At 39.1% G+C, this 16,331-nt stretch overlaps 1 protein-coding gene across 5 annotated transcripts in view; it reads right to left on the minus strand.

The window, feature by feature from the left end:
* The window catches only part of SPAG17 (sperm associated antigen 17), a 111,169-nt gene that overhangs the window by 78,591 nt on the left and 16,247 nt on the right, over positions 1–16,331 (minus strand). For all 5 annotated transcript variants that reach the window (XR_010475685.1, XM_065077848.1, XM_065077864.1 and 2 more), the window contains 3 exons: positions 12,618–12,749; positions 8,858–9,050; positions 5,607–5,801 (listed from right to left, as the gene is read on the minus strand). Coding sequence is in view for 4 of the 5 variants with exons in the window: in XM_065077848.1 (XP_064933920.1) it covers positions 5,607–5,801; positions 8,858–9,050; positions 12,618–12,749 (520 nt within the window). In the remaining variant the exon portion in view is untranslated. The remainder of the gene's footprint in view (positions 1–5,606; positions 5,802–8,857; positions 9,051–12,617; positions 12,750–16,331) is intronic.

Genomic DNA, 16,331 nt, shown 5'->3' on the forward strand with positions numbered 1-16,331 from the left:
CTCACCAGAGCAGAGCAGAAGAGCAGAATTCCTCCCTTGACCTGTTGGCCACGCTCATTTTGATGCAGCCCAAGATATTATTTGCCTTCTGGGCGGCAAGCTGCCAGCTCATGCCCAGTCCTTCATGCACCAGTACCCCCAACTTCTTCTCTGCAAGGCTGCTGTCAATCCCTTCATCCCCCAGCCTGTATTGATACCGAGGGTTGCCATGACCCAGGTGCAGGACCTTGCACTTGGCCTTGTTGAACCTCATGGGGCCCACTTCTTGAGCTCGTCCAGGTCCCTCTAGATGACATCCTGTCCCTCAGGCATGTCAACTGCACCACTCGGCTTGGTGTCGTCTGTGAACTTGCTGAAGGTGCACTCGATCCCAATGCCTGTGTCATTGATGAAGATATTAAACAGCACCAAGTCCCAGTACTGACCCCTTAGGGACACCACTTGTCACTGGTGTCCATCCAGACATCGTGCCATTGACCACCACTCTCCGGGTGTGACCATTCAGCCAGTTCCTCATCCACCAAACAGTTTGCTCATGGGATCCATATCTCTCCAATTCAGAGAGAAGGATGTTGTGGGTGACCATGTCAAAGGCTTTACAGAAGTCCAGATAGACGACATCCATAGCCTTTCCTTTGTCCACTGATGTAGTTACTCCACCATAGAAAGCCACTAGGTTGGTCGGGCAGGACTTGCCCTTGGTGAAGCCTTGCTGGCTGTCTCATATCACCTCACCCTCCTCCATGTGCCTTAGCATAGCTTTAGGAGATTCTGTTCCATGATTTACCTCGGCAAAGATGTGAGGCTGATAGGCCAGTAGTTCCCGGCATCCTCCTTTCTACCCTTTTTAAAAATGGGTGCGATGTTTCCCTTTTTCCAGTCACCAGGGATTTCACCTGACTGCCATGACTTCTCATATATCATGGAGAGTGGCTTGGCAAGTACATCAGCCAGTTCCCTCAGGACTCTGGGATCCATCTCGTCAGCTCCCATGGACTTATGTATGTTCCGGTTCCGTAAGTAGTCACAGATCAGATCCTCACAGTCAGAGGGACTTTGCTCCCCCAGTCCCTGTCTTGCAATTAATTTTCTACTCGAGAAGCGTGGGAAGAGAGCTTGAGGAGTGTGGGAAGAGAGCTTTTCCATTATTTGGAATTTTTTTTATTGGCACACATTGGCACACAAGGTCTTACCTCACTGTCAGTTTGCGTGGTAAGATTACTTCAGGTGTTTTTTAGACATATTCTCATTTATAATCTGGAAATGGTATTTGGTTTTTAGTGGCTTAGTGGTATCGCTGACTTATGCTCATTTGTTAAGTCAGGAGGACAGCTTATCTTTCAAACCTGTCATCTAGTCATATGTTTCCTAGCCTTTATTTGTACATTTAATTCTTCTTGTATAAGCATACTATACTGTCCACATTAAACAGAATAGTCATTTTTTCCAGATTATTATTCTCCATTCTGTCAAAAATATTTTGCATTTGAATCACACCCCCTATTCCAATATCCATGACAATACCAAATAATACCAGACCCGGCACAAATTCCCTTGAGTCCACTCCATGCATCCTTCTATTTGATAGTAAACCTACTTACTCTACAGAGGCCAAGATTTTTGAATGGAACTGCACCTAGTATATATTTATTTTCATATAAATGAAATAGCCTTATTAAAACTCAAATATACAACACAGACTACTCCTCTGTGCAGAAAGCCAGTACTTCATTTTGTAAGGAAGTTAAATTTGTCTGACATGATTTGTCTTGAACAGCATACACTAACTGTTACTCATCCCCTCACTTTTGTTCCAGTGTTTTTCCAGAAACAGAAATTAACCAGATTACAGTGCCATGGCTATTTGAGTTCCTTTCCCTCTTCCTCACAGCTCTTTTTCCACTGTCTCACTTTATAAGAATTCTCAAATATAAATGAGAATGGCAGGCAGATCTTTAAACAGAACACAGTTTAAATTAGTCTGAATTAGCTGATCAGAAAAGTTCTCTACGTTAGCTCAGTAGCACTCAATTATTTTATCTATTCCTCCACAATTTGAAGCTGAATCTTTCTGCTAGCAGCATTAATTGTGGTTGGTTATAACTATCACCTGTCTGCAAAGGTATTTGTGATTAAAATAGATTAACTCCTCATAACACACATGCCAGCAAGAAGTACCAAAAGCCTCCTTCAAACATTGACCACTGCCAGCCTTCTCAGGATCACCTCCTGACAGTTCTCCTTCTCTGCTGAGCAGCAGACAAACATATTTTTTGGTTGTTCTCCTGCATCCCATTTTGTATCTTGACATTTCTGATCCTGTGCCAATAGGCTCATAATAAACACATATTCTCATTTCTAGTGACCTGACCTATTTCTAATTCTTAAATGCTTCCTTATATCTAAGGCCCCCAGAGAATGCATGGTTTAGCCAAGCTGTTTTCTTACTATGCAACCTACCCATTCTTAGTAAGTAAAACCTTGCATTACTACCTACAATACTACTTACAGAATATACTATCATCTATATTCATATTTTCCCCCTTTAACAAGTTTCCTTACAAATTTTACTCATTAACTGTCTAAGCTGACTAAAATCTTCTTGTTATTATACATACAAGACAAAGAAAATATAATAAAATTAACTATAAGTTTGGAAATATACGGGGAAACCTGCTGATGCCCCCATACCCTGAGCTGGTGGTGTAAATAAAATGAAAATAAACAAACCCATGCTTTCTGCACTTTCAACTATTTTATAGTAAGACATTACCTTTAAATTTTACAAGTTCTAACAAAACTATAAGAAGATGGAAAATATGTTTTCCTCTCATTCTTCTCCCAGATGTAAGATTGCTCATCAAACAAATTCGGACATGACATGACTTCTTTGAGTCCATCAGTTGGTGCTGTGATTTCCTACATCTTAAAAGCTAAACCTACATAACTCATATTGCTCACCTTGGCACCTTTAGGGACAGATTCCCTAGTGCCCATGCAATCTAACCTGTAAATGAGTAGACATTGGACTAGATGATCTCCAGAGGTCCCTTCCAACCCCACCCATTCTGTGATTCTGTGATCTCATTTGGTCAACAGAAATGGGAAGGAAGGAATAGCACACTAACATAGTTCATCCTTCACAACACTCATAGGTAAATACTTTATATTCATCAGTGGTCAGAATGGCAGTGAGTCACACCACGCTATCTCATGTCCTTTAGCACTCCAACATAACCGACTCTCATAACTCTCTCTCCTACCCAACGCACCCAGGACATCAATCCTCCAATTTACTGGGTTGCTTGTGACATCTCAGCAGTGTCAGAATTTATCACAAGGGATTTTCCAGTATCACAGAGAACACTGCAGAAAGTCAATATCCATATTTGTAACTGGAACCATAATTATTAGCCAAAAAACACATGTAGGAGCAACTATAGCTACCAACTCAGAAAACCCTGTGTTTCAGTTTCTACCATCACCTCTTGGTCTGTCGCTGAACACCCCTGAAAAGAGCCCAGCTTCCTCTTCTTTGCATCCTACCTTCAGGCATTTATATCAATTGATAAGACCCCTCTGGGCTTTTTCTTCTCCAGGGTAAACATTCCCACCTGTCTCAGCTTCTCTTCATAGAAGAGATGCTCCAGTTCCTTAAAAATCATTGTCGTTGTATGATGCGACTCTCTCCAGTAGCTCCATATCTCTCCTGTACTGGGGAGCCCAGAACTGGACACAGAACTCCAGGTGTGGCCTCACCAGTACTGAGCAGAAAGGAAGGATCAACTCCCTTGACCCAACACAGCCCAGAATACCGTTAGCCTTGTTTGCTACAAAGGCATATTGCTGGCTCATGTTCAACTTGATGCCATCCTGCCTAGGTCTTTTTCTGCCAAGCTACTTTCCAGCCAGTCAGCCCCCACCATGAACTCATGCATGGGGTTATTTCTCTCCAGGTGCACCACTTTGCCTCTGCCCTCGTCCAATTTTCTGAGGTTCCTGCCTTCCCATTTCTCCAGCCTGTCGAGATCCCTCTGAGCAGTAGCATGATCCTCTGGTGTTTCAACCAGTCCTCCCGGTTTTGTATCATCAGAATACTTGCTGAGGGTATACTCTGACCCACTATCCTGATCATTAATGAAGATGTTGAGCAGGACTCATACCACTGATCACTACCCTCTAGGCCAGGCCATCCAGCCATTTTTCAATCCATCTCAGTGTTTAGTTATCCAGCCCATATTTCAATAGCTTCTTTGTGAGGAGACAGTACCAAAGGTCTTACTGAAGTCAAGGCAGGCAATATTAACTGCTCGTCTCATCTACCAAGACAGTAATTTTATCATAGAATGTTATCAAGCTGGCTAAGAACGACTTCCCCTTGGTGAATCTATGCTGACTGATCAACTTCTTGTTCCTCATGTGCCTGGAAATTGCTTCCAGAATTAGCTGTTTCATCATCCCAGGGATCGAGATGAGTCTGAGCAGCCCTGAGCTCCCTGAGTCCTCCTTCCCACCATTTCTGAAGATAGAAGTGGCACTTACTTTACTCCAATCCTCTTTACCAATTGCCACGATGGTTCAAAAATTATTAAGAGTGGGATTGCAGCAACATCACAGCCAGCTCCCTCGATATGCATGAGTGCATCTCTCCAGGTTGCATGGACTTACATATGTCAAGTTTGCTTGTATTCCCTGATCTGATCCTCTTCCACCAAGGATATGTCTTCCATCCTCCAGCCTCTCCCCATGTCTTCTGAGGCCTGGGATTTCCAAAGGTCACAAGTGCTTTTTCTTCTTCCATGTACCTCAATGAAGAGTCTTGCTCTGTGTTCTTGGTAACCTTCTCAGAGGTGTTAGAAGGATACTATTAGGTGCCCTGTAAGCCTTCTCTTCTCCAGATCAAGCAAGCCATTCCTTCAGCCACTCCTAATAGGGTGGCTGTCTGCTGGACTCAACCAGGTTTATTAATATCTTTTTTGTACTGTAGAGCCCAGAACTCTTGTTCTCATGAGAGCTAAGTAACAGGGAACAACCACTTCCCTTGATCTACTGGCTATGTTACTACAGGTCAGTATGGTTACCCTTCATTGATACTCATATCTAGCTTGGTGTTCACTAGGATGCCAGTTCAATATAGGTGTTACAACCTGAGGACAGCTGAGTACAATCGCAGGGTGTTATTCTGTGGCATATTCTTCTCTGACTGGGGCCACAGTCCCAAAGTAGTCAGCTGTGCACTTCCCTTGAAATTACCAAATGAGACAAGTTTGCTTAGCAACACACTTTCCTGGCTAATGATTCATAGAAGTATGCATTTGATAAAATGTTCTTTGGTGGCTGCTGCAGAAAACTGTGGCAGCAGCCACTGCCTGCATAGTCAATCCCTTTCTACTCTCCAGATCAGGCAAGCTTTTGCACTGGCAAACTATTTGGTTTTGTGACCAACCAATGGCAATACCAATTTTGCACTGACAAACACAGCTGCTGACAGGTACTATGTGCAAACACAAGGCACGGAGAAGGAGAAAAACACAGGAGGAACAGTCTTTGCTTGAACATAAAATAGTCTCCTTTCTACACAGATTTTGTTGATATGACCAGATTACCTTCAGGTGAAAGTAAAGATTCTTTTTCAAGTTTTGTTCCTTCCAAGTATGTCTGCAAGGGCTCATAATTCTCAGAGGAAATTCTAATTACACTTGAAATGTTAATCCCAAGCTGAAACATCACAAGCAACAGCTGAGGGTTGTGGAAATCCAAAATTATAAAGTAATGATGGGCACCATCATCTGGTTCATCATCTGTCCAAAACACAACAAAAACAGATTAGAGCACAGACATTCAACAGCTAAACAAAATTCATTTTTTTTTTTGATGCTGTAGGGATACTGCAAATTAAGGTAACAGAAACAGTTATTTTATACCCTCACTGGGATAACGACATAAGTTTAAAAATATTATGTGCACTAGACTGAAGTCTTCTGTAGCAAACCACCTAGAACTCAGCAGGAAGAATAGAAGTCAGAAGTAATAATTGTTCAGAGAAGCATCAGGAGAAAAACTGGAGAAGCTGATTAAAAGCAGAATGCTAACTGTAGCAGCATTTCTGTAATTCCTTCTCTTCAAGTAGAAGTGTAATGTCAAGGCACACTCACATGCTTTAACGGTAGTTTAAGCTATCCTATTTCATCCTGCATAAAGCAGACCAGGGAGCACATACAGAGTAAATTACAAGAGATTACATTAGCTGTAATAATTCTGAAGGATTAGCTGCAGGTATGAGCTGACTCACTGCTGGCTGTTCCCTGCTCAACAGGTTCACGTTTCCTAGATGGACTCCTTGTCAAAACCCTCATAATTAACCCCGGTAATACCAGTTCAGGCTGGATTGATAGGCTGAGGGCAACTGTATGAGGTTGGTTCAACAAGGACAAGTGTCAGGTCCTGCACTTGGGTCATGACACCCCATGCAATGTTACCGGTTTGGGGAAGAGTGGCTGGAAAGCTGCCAGGCTTCTGCCAGGACCTGGGGCTGTTGATCAACAGTGGCTGAACACGAGCCAGTAGTGTGCCCAGGTGGCCAAGAAGGCCAACAGCATCCTGGCTTGTATCAGAAATAGTAGGGCCAGCAGGACTAGCAAAGTGATCGTCCCCCTGTACTCGGTGCTGGAGAGGTCACACCTTGAAACCTGTGTTCAGTTTTGAGGCCCCTCAATACAAGAAAGACATTGAGGTGCTGGAGCAAGTTTAGAAAAGGAGAATGTAGCTGGTGAAGTGGCCTGAGCACAAGTCTTATGAGGAGTGGCTGAGGGAACTGGGACTGTTCAGCCTGGAGAAAATGAGAGTGAGGGGAGACCTTATCGGTCTCCACAACTACCTGAAAGGAGGTTGTAGTGAGGTGAGTGTCAGTCTCTTTTCCCAAGTAACAAGAGATAGCATGAGAGGAAATGGCCTTAAGTTGTACCAGGGGAGGTTTAAATTTGATATTAGGAAAAATTTCTTCATGGAAAGGGTTGTCAGGCATTAGAACAGGATGCCCTGGGAAGTGGTTGAGTCACCATCCCTGGAGGTGTTTAAAAGATGGGTAGAATGAGGTTCTCAAGGACACGGTTTAGAGGTGGATTTGGCAGTCCTAAGTTAATGGTTTGACTTGATGATCTTAATGATCTTTTCCAACCAAATTAGTCTATCATTTATGAAGCAGCAAGGTCAGATTATCTTTTCCATTGTTAGGTAGTTCCTTACTGTCTTCAGAATGGAAATCAATCCAATGAATACAATTTTTTTTTAAATGATTCAGAATCAATTCGTTTATTATTAAGCCCACCTGTGCGGATGCACAATGAATGTGGTGAATTGTTCAAAATGGCTTCAGCTCAGTACAAATTAAATACAACACGAGTGACCAAGCGCAAAATACCTCAACAAATTCTCACGTGAGGCAATCTGCAAATATCATCATTTTGTAAATATCCTTGGGACTAATGAGACAAGTCCAAGTCAACAAAATCATAGTTTAACAGCAGTGCTACTAGTTCATCATATAAGGCCACTAAGCATACTAAACAAAGATACTTTTCATGGCTGTTAGTTTTTGGAGGCAATTTGTATTTTCCTTACTTTGTCTTCTCATTAACTGTGACTAATAAGGCAGCAAAGTATGGATATCTTACACAGGTACATGATGTTTCTGCCCATACCTCAAGGCAGAAGGGAGCAGAAATGTTGGAGCTGGTAAAATTTTTTCTATGTGGCCTAATGGAAGCACATTAATACCCATCCAAAGCCCCTCTGTACTGTACATTCAGTACCAATTTTAGTAAGATGACATGAGTTCTCTATATCACTTCAAGTTGGATTCTTAAAGGCATGAATGTTTCTTTGAACACTTCTGCCTTCAGGCCCTGAGAAACCTTAAAATCATCACAAGAATGTTATAGCCAAACCTTGTCTTCGAACATGAGGAGCTATCTGCAGATAGCTACTCTTCTATTCTTGCATAATTTTGTCAACCTCAAGACATTGAGACTTGCTCTAAACACTGGACCACTTTTTAGATGTTTGAATAGTGTAATTGATCTCAGATGAGATGCAGATGAAGGTCTGATGAAAGAGCGAGGAAAGCCTGCAGCAGTTCAACTAGGTAATAGCTGGTACACATAATGCATCCAAAAAATCAGCAAGTGCTTCTCCAGTGGGAGTGATCCCGTTTATGCTGATGTAGTAGCTCAACTATATTATGGTCCAAATTAAATACAACTGTGACCTAAAGAAGAGAGCTACGCACATTCTCCAATATTTTTTGTAATGTAAGAATAAAGATTTTCTCAGCACTAGTTAGCATATTATTCTTTACCTCACATAGCTTGTTTCTGGAGTAGATTTCTTCAGGTCTCAGTTCTATCCACATGTTTTTACAGCAAGTGAAATCATATTCCCTTTGTACAGAAACTGGCTTTATCCCCAGACAAGGGTAGACAGATCTGTTATAGTTTATGATACAAGGAGAAAGCCACCTTTGGATTCTGACACAAATGTACTTAGTTATTCCAAATTTTTTCTGAAAGAAAGGCTTTCTGTAGGATTTGTTTAGCCACTTCCTTTTAATCTCACACATGCTAAAACATTTTGATGTCAACATGCTACATATACCTCATCTGTATTTTATTTCTTGGGCTGCACAATCTATCCTAATACTGAGCAGAACACAGTGCCCTCTTCAAATGCAAAGTGGTAAGGCTTTAATACTGCCAAATAGATCTTGACTTTTCAAAATAAAAGAAAACAAAGTACTCAGAAGATAAGTTGCAAGATTTCTAGCAAGTGTATCAGTAGTATATCTTCATTTTTTACATACCAATATATTTGGCTTCCTCTTTCACTTCTCCCCGTCGCTTCAGTTGGGTGTCCTTTTTATCAGTGACTGGCATCAGAGAGCCCATTTCTGGTTTTTTTCCTTTCTTTTCTTTCTCAGATGTCTTAGCACTAGAACCCTTCTTGCCAAGTTTCTCTTTTCCTCCATCTTTTCCCTTTTGTCGCTCTTCTTCTGCCTGATGAGAGGAATAAACTAAGTTATCATTGTAGTCTTTGTACAGAGCAAAGGGCAGACTGCTGTAAAATTTTAGTAGTTCAATTTTTTTACGTGAGTACTTTTCCCTCTCAGCCACTATAATGTTGATGTGGTAAAGCTGTCTTGAATACTCTGCTTTACCCTTCTGAAACACACCATTCAGTTTATTATAGTACTACTAAATCATAGTGTTAAGACTTCACATTGAAAAGGAACTGTGAGAGGTAAGCAGACATTTTACCTACAAAACTAATGAAATGCATACTGGTAGAAAGACAAGTAAAGAATCATTGTGCTTTAGTTAATGCTACTATCGCACTTGCATCAGCCAGAAACCTTCCCTGGACTGAAGAGAAATAAGACAAAACCTCAATTTTTCTAAAGTCTTTATTATCTCTGTTATCACTCTTGAGTATGGTGTAAAATGGTACCAGCACCATTTTTCTTTGATGTAAATACCTGTCTAGTATAAAATGGAATCAAGAGTCCTGTGCTCATTTCACACAGGATATTACTCAGCCATTCTCTTTATTTTCAAACAAAACCACCTACATTGAGTTCTGCTCAGTAATTTAAGAGTAAAAATGAAAAAAGATTTTGTAAGTATCCCAAAGCCTCACACTATAAATCCAGGAAGCTCAGTGCCAGTCTAAAATTAAAATAATACATAAGATATAAAGGTAAAGCGAGGTGCTGTAAGAGCAAGAAAGCCTTCACCTTATTTCTACTCAGCAGCAGTGCTATGCACTAACTATGCAAGAATGACACTTAAGGATTGTAAAGTTAAATTAAAGACAATAAACCATTATTGTTACCATCCTGCTGGTGTCACTTAGAAAGCTACTAATGCAATGAGAAGAGCTCTCCATGCAAATGAGATAGGGTAGTTGAGTCTACACAGTTGGTTTCCCTAGATCCAATTGGAAAAGCAGACTGTCCAGCTGCAGAAGCTGTGTATAGTTCAAGTTCAAACTAAAGCAGAAAATCTTTCCCTGCTTTTTGCTTTCTGTAAAATTTAGAAATGCCTTCAAGAGATTCTTCAACCTATCTGTGCTGTGAAATGGGAGATGTGGATCCTTTTATTATTTTTTTTCAAGTTTATACCACTTCAGACATTTCAAACCAAATATTTTGATACTACTACTTTGAATTCTAAGCTGATGAACACACCAAAACAGATGATACCATCATCAGGCTACAAAGTTCACAATCAGCTTTATCTATTGCATCTGCATCATTTTATTTAATTAAGTCTCAAATAATCAGACATTTGAGAACTTGCCAAGATTCCAACAAAGAACACTAGATGACCTTAATAGCTCAGGAAGTAAAAGTCTCTCCTTTCTAGGACTCTTTTTCCTCTCAACGTCGTATTTCTCCTTCCCTACAAGGTGCAGCTTTTTGTGTAGTTTGTAATCTTCCATTAGCTTTACATTCTGCAATTTTGTTATTTTAAACTTCATATTACAGAACCTTACCACCTGAAACAGTTTTCTAATTAAGAGACACTCTCTTCTGCATATTAATTTAAATGCATACACCTGACAACTTATGACAAGTTTCTGCTTCTGATGAAATACAGAAATTTCATAATGGTTTATTTTTGCTTATTCACTTGATGCTTTTCTCCTGCCAGTCCTTCATATTAACTAAACTAAAACACAACAGACAGTTATGTTGGCTTTCTGAGAACTGATCTGCTATTAGAGTCCTGGTTTCAACCCCCGAGTTGTTGGCAATGCAACTGGTACTGTACAAGCTAGTTAGAAGAGATTAAAAACTTTATGGCAGACAACTTAGAGTTAGAATTCTAAATTAAAACCCAGTTTCTGCACTGCAGAGCATCCTCATAGCTGAGAGTGCTCCACAATTCCTGACTCTGTCCTACAACTGCTGCTCTCATGTCTGTCATACTTTGATATAGATATAATCAAGAGGAGGTGACAACTTTGTCCAGATTGCTTGGCTAAAACAGAAAAGAAATTCTAAGTTCCAGAGATTCTTCAGCCTTCAATATCGACTATAATCAGATTGTCCAGGGAAATAAAATTACAGTTACAAGAAGAATCTCACTAAATCAAAGCTAAAGGCTCCATTTTAACATTGAAGTGTGTAATCTATATGCTTTTTTTTTTTTTTTACAGTTTATTTATCAGAACTGACTGATACCTAAGAGAAAAGCCATTTTTTTTTCTCCATTCAGTATTAAAAAAAATGTTTTATAGCTTCAGCCTCTCAATTTCTCATGAGATTAAAAACACTTTTTTTTTTTTTCTCAGATTCTTCATATATTACTGTGGCTTACATTATCATTTGCAAATCAGTTTTGCAATTGACTTCTCTGGGAACAGGACACAACTTTAATTTATCACCTAGCATTTAATGTTCTTGTACTTGTGTGCTATACTTCATCCACCAATTATTCCCACAAATAGAATTATGGATAAGGAAATTTACAGACTTTTCAACTACACAAAATCCATGAAATAATTTTCTTCTTGCATCTTTTACATGCATAGACTGCATAGCTCTCCATGTCATCGCATTTTGCATTATAGTTTTTGATCAATTAACAAGGTAAATTATTGCTGCAATTATGAAATCTAGGGAAACCTATGACAGCAGTCTTCAGCTGCACGAATGATTGCTAGCAAAGGACTATAGTAAAGGCCAACTGTTCAGTAAGCTGTTGAAATGTACCACTGACAACTTATTTTGTTTTAATTACAGATGCTAGAAAGCAGTTCTGAGAAGCAGACTTGAAGATGTGAACTATTTGGAGAGAGTTCAGAGGAGAGGGAAAGACAATCAAAACCTAGTAGCCATGACATATATTTGTATTTTTTTAGTTAAATGAGTAACAGGGAAGGTAAGAACTGTGCCCGTACACAGTGAGAAGTGAAGCAGTAATGGGTTTAAATGAAAACAGAGTTGATAAGGTTAGAAACATTTTCCAAATTGCAGAAATAGTAGAGCAGTAATGCTGATTGCTGTAGAAAAGTGAAAGCACAGCAGTAGAATGTTTTAAGAACTGGTTCAACAAACATCTGCCAGGAATACTTTATGTGTATTTTATCCTGCCCTAAGGCTGGAGGATGGAACAGATAACTTCTCCAAATTTCCTCCAGAGAGGTGATTCATGATAATAACTTCTTCATAGTGCTGCTCTGCATCTATCTTTGATACCTTTCAAGTAATAACCTTTCCTGCCTTTACTTCAGCAGAGATATATTCAACTGAAGCCAGATTCTAGCTCTATTTTTGATTGGTGGTAAGACTCAGCTAAACCACTACTACTTATTAATCTAGCAAAGACTTCTCGCATGTTTCTTTTTATTTTTTTTCCCTTTCCCTCTCTCACCTGCATTTGAGTAGGTGCTTCTTCTCCAAAATCTAGTTAACTTCAAAAGATAAACTTCTATTCACATTTCTCTCCAATTACAGATCTAGGAAGTTAAGTATGAGAAAGCACTAGTGCAAACAGCACTAGAATGGAGGTGCTTTCATAAAATTAATTAAGCATCCTCCATGAGGCATACTATGGTACCTTCTTTTCAGCTTCTCTTCTCTGAAGGTCCTTCTGTTTGAGACAAAGCAGTTGAAATTTCAACAGCTTTCCAGTTAGTGTTACAGGAATTTCTTCACCCCTATCCAGAATGGCTTTGGCTATTTCTATCACCTGCAGAGAAAAAAAAAAAAAACAACAAAGTAACTATTATTTGTGTAGTTTAATATTGCATTTGGCACATATTTTGCATGCTGAAATGACGAAGTGCTAGCTCACGTTATACAACGTGAGGATCAAAATGGCCACACTTCCTGAAAAACAATGTAAGATGCATAGCTATTCTTTGGTTTGTAAGACCTCAAATGAAGTTACATTTGCTACAGTATGAGATAAAACCAGAATGGAGAAAATTTCTATGATATATGTAAGGGTTAACAGACACATAGTTCTTAAAGTAAAATGTCATTTTTTTAGGTTTTAAACAAAGAAGCAACATTAAGCAATTACTTTTTATAAAGCAATAAGTTAAAAAACATTTAACAGATAGCAAATCAAGGGGAATAGTTTGCAGTACTGTCTACAAAGTGACTAGTGTCTGAGGCACTAGCCCTGAGCAAAAGATAAAAACTTCTTGAAAGGAATTTGACAGGGTCTGTCTTAGTGAAAATACACCCCCTCCCTGTGTAATTCTGATTCTGTTGGTATGCAGCCTAATTGGGGTGAAATAAGGCTATTGAGTTTTCTTAGGGTGATGACAGCAGCGGGAACATACAGCTGCATTGTCCAGATGTGTGGCATTGACAGGCTGTTTTATGACTATGTTTTTTACAGCTTGTTTCCACTAAATTTCATACAACTTACTAACATCTGGGCCGTTTTCCTTGGAGCCTCATAACCACTTTATTTACTGCGAAAAAAATAAAATAACATAAAAATACCATAAAAAGTTGTTATATGTTTCTTTTCACTTGTGTTGTCTCTGTAATAAAGTTCACCTATGTAGGAAGCACTGCTGAGGAATAATATAACCATAATATTTTCCTACTTTTGTTTTTAAGCAACCATCAGCTTTATTTATAACCATGGGTTGAATTAGGTGTTACTCAAATGTTCTGACATGTTTCTCTTTTCCCCTCTTGGAGCAATTATAGTTGGGCACATATGGTGTCAATTTTGCTTGCTAACATTCAGACAATGAAGGTGCACACTGCATCTCACTGAACTGTGTCTTGTCTAATGCAAACACCACCATTAGCATTGAGCTTTCAGAGTTTCTTGCCCAGCTCAGAAAATTTTACTTCTCAAGTGAAACCTAGGTAAGCAAACATAGCCACTAAAAATGCTTCTCTGAATTAAACAAAACCAAAATGAAATCCAGACTATTATATGCCAAATTATTGTTTCATACAAATAAGAGCAAAGTTCAGAAAAAGATATCTCCTAAAATTCAGATTTTTCTGAATTGCATAACAGGGAGACAAAACAACCAAAATATTTGCATTTATAAACCCTCCCTAAACAATCCTGCCCCTCCAACAGTAATAAACCTAATGATCACCTTAACATACACACATGAAAATACATAATGGTTAAGATCAGATCTGCTTTACATCTTTCGTATTGGGAGTAAGACTACCTACTGGTCACTATCTCAACAAGTCAACCATAGAAGGCTTCTAGACAGACTCCCATTGACTTCAGAGTCATGGCAGAAAAATCAAGGATATGTTAAGAACAGACTTAAAAAATCCCATGGACTGTAGGCACACTAGAAACTACTAGATTTTCCAACAAAAAGAGTCACCCAGAGCCAGCTACAGAAAATCTGTGCTCTGCAAGAAAGAGACTCTGGTAGAAATATTTTAGTAATCTCCCTTAGAGAGAAAAATTCTCATATAGATTTATTTATTTATTTATTTATTTCAGAAGCAGTGTTAACAGCCTATGGAAAGGGATGCTTCCCAGTTGCCTAATCTAGATGAGCTGCACATTTCTTGAAACACAATAGACGGGAAACAGGAATTCTGGAAGGATTCTTGAAAAGTGTATATATAGTAACCCAGCTCAATGGCAGCTGCTGATTTATTGTTCATGGCAGAGGGATGGAACACTTAAGACTCTTTTACAACCCATTCTTCCTGAGAAGTTCAAAGCATTTTACCAGTCAAAAGAAATGCATCATGTTTATAAATATTTTTTAGATTGAGAATGCAGAAATGAAGAGACTTGTCCAAGGTCTACAGTGAGCTGGACAGCTCTGAGTGGGTGGGAAGGACAACTTTTCTTATGTGAGGTATTAGCAAAGTATAAACCAAACTCTATTTAACGGGAGTACATTCCATGACTGTGGAGAGAGATCAGACAAGTAAGAAAAAGATAAAATGAGCACACTACATTTGACAATACAAAGAAAGCAAATAGTTTTTCACACAGAAATGTAAAATCTGCTTTATGCATAAGCAAATAAAAAACAATCCTTCATCACTGCTACTTTAAAGACATAACATAGATCAACCCATGCACAGTAGATAAAAGAAATTAAATTTATTACACATATGCATATGCACTTCATTTGTGGCCCTGTAAATTATGCAGGCACCTGGCATAAACATTTAAGAATCCACAGAGCCTCAATAGAAGAAAAAGCTGAAGACAAAGACTTGGTAGGAGTACAGAAAGAATTTTTTGGGATACTATGAGGTGGATTCATTTCAGATTGGCTGTACTTCATCCCACCAATGATGACCTTTTTCTTATGTGAGAAACTGTGGAAACTTGGATGGACAAACTCAGTTAGGTAGGGCCTCTTTGCCTTTAAAGGAAGAGGAAACAGCATTCCTCACACAGCAGGGGTCACATTTGTGAAGTGCAGAAAGGCCTCAGTGATGCAGTATTTGATCTCATATGGTGGCAGTATGAACCACGCAGAGATTTAACTGCCTGGTGCAAAGGGCATGTATTTCAAGCCATTCAAACATGGCACGAGCGCTTGTAGGTGATGCTATACTACTGGCAGACACCAGTGTCACTGAGATAGGAGGTGGGTCTTAAAAGTTAGGGAAACATTTAAAGCCATAGTCCTTACGGTATCTTTCTTTAAAATGACTCCTTTTCAATATACAGAACCACTGCTGCTGCTAATCATAATAAAATCATCTTTCAAAGTGATAAATTGCATTATCAATTTCCACAACTTCATTGATACTTGGAAGCAGCAGCATCACTTGCTATGAACAGTGGTCAGCCTGTTTCCTATGTTATTTCTCTCGTATTCAGGATGAGCTTTCTAAAGCTCTGTCTTCTCCCCTGTTCTTGGAACTGTAAGAAATGCATCACATATACATCAGACTCATACAGAACTTCATAAAAGAAACATAATGTTTCCTAGAACTTCTTAGTAATTCAAATCCCTTAACAGCTGACACAGTGCAAGCCAATTTTAGGCAGGAGAGACATCAATCAAGAGGCTATATGAACTACACATACCAACCAAGTTATTATTCACTGTTCAAATGTATGTTCCTAAGCAAGCTAATAAAAGCAGTGGAGAAAAAAGTGATCTTCACTTATTACAATCTGCCATCAGCATAATGAATCCCTCATAAGAAGCTTTCAAGACAGACTATGGAACAAAAGCTGCATGTGTCATACTGATAAATTTATTTGTCCAAAGAAGACTTCTTTACACATACAACTAAATACTTCTGAATCTGCTGATGTCATTTCATTGACTATAACATACTATGATGGATT

Source organism: Columba livia, chromosome 1 (assembly GCF_036013475.1).
Source record: "Columba livia isolate bColLiv1 breed racing homer chromosome 1, bColLiv1.pat.W.v2, whole genome shotgun sequence".
Classification (NCBI taxonomy): Eukaryota; Metazoa; Chordata; class Aves; order Columbiformes; family Columbidae; genus Columba; species Columba livia.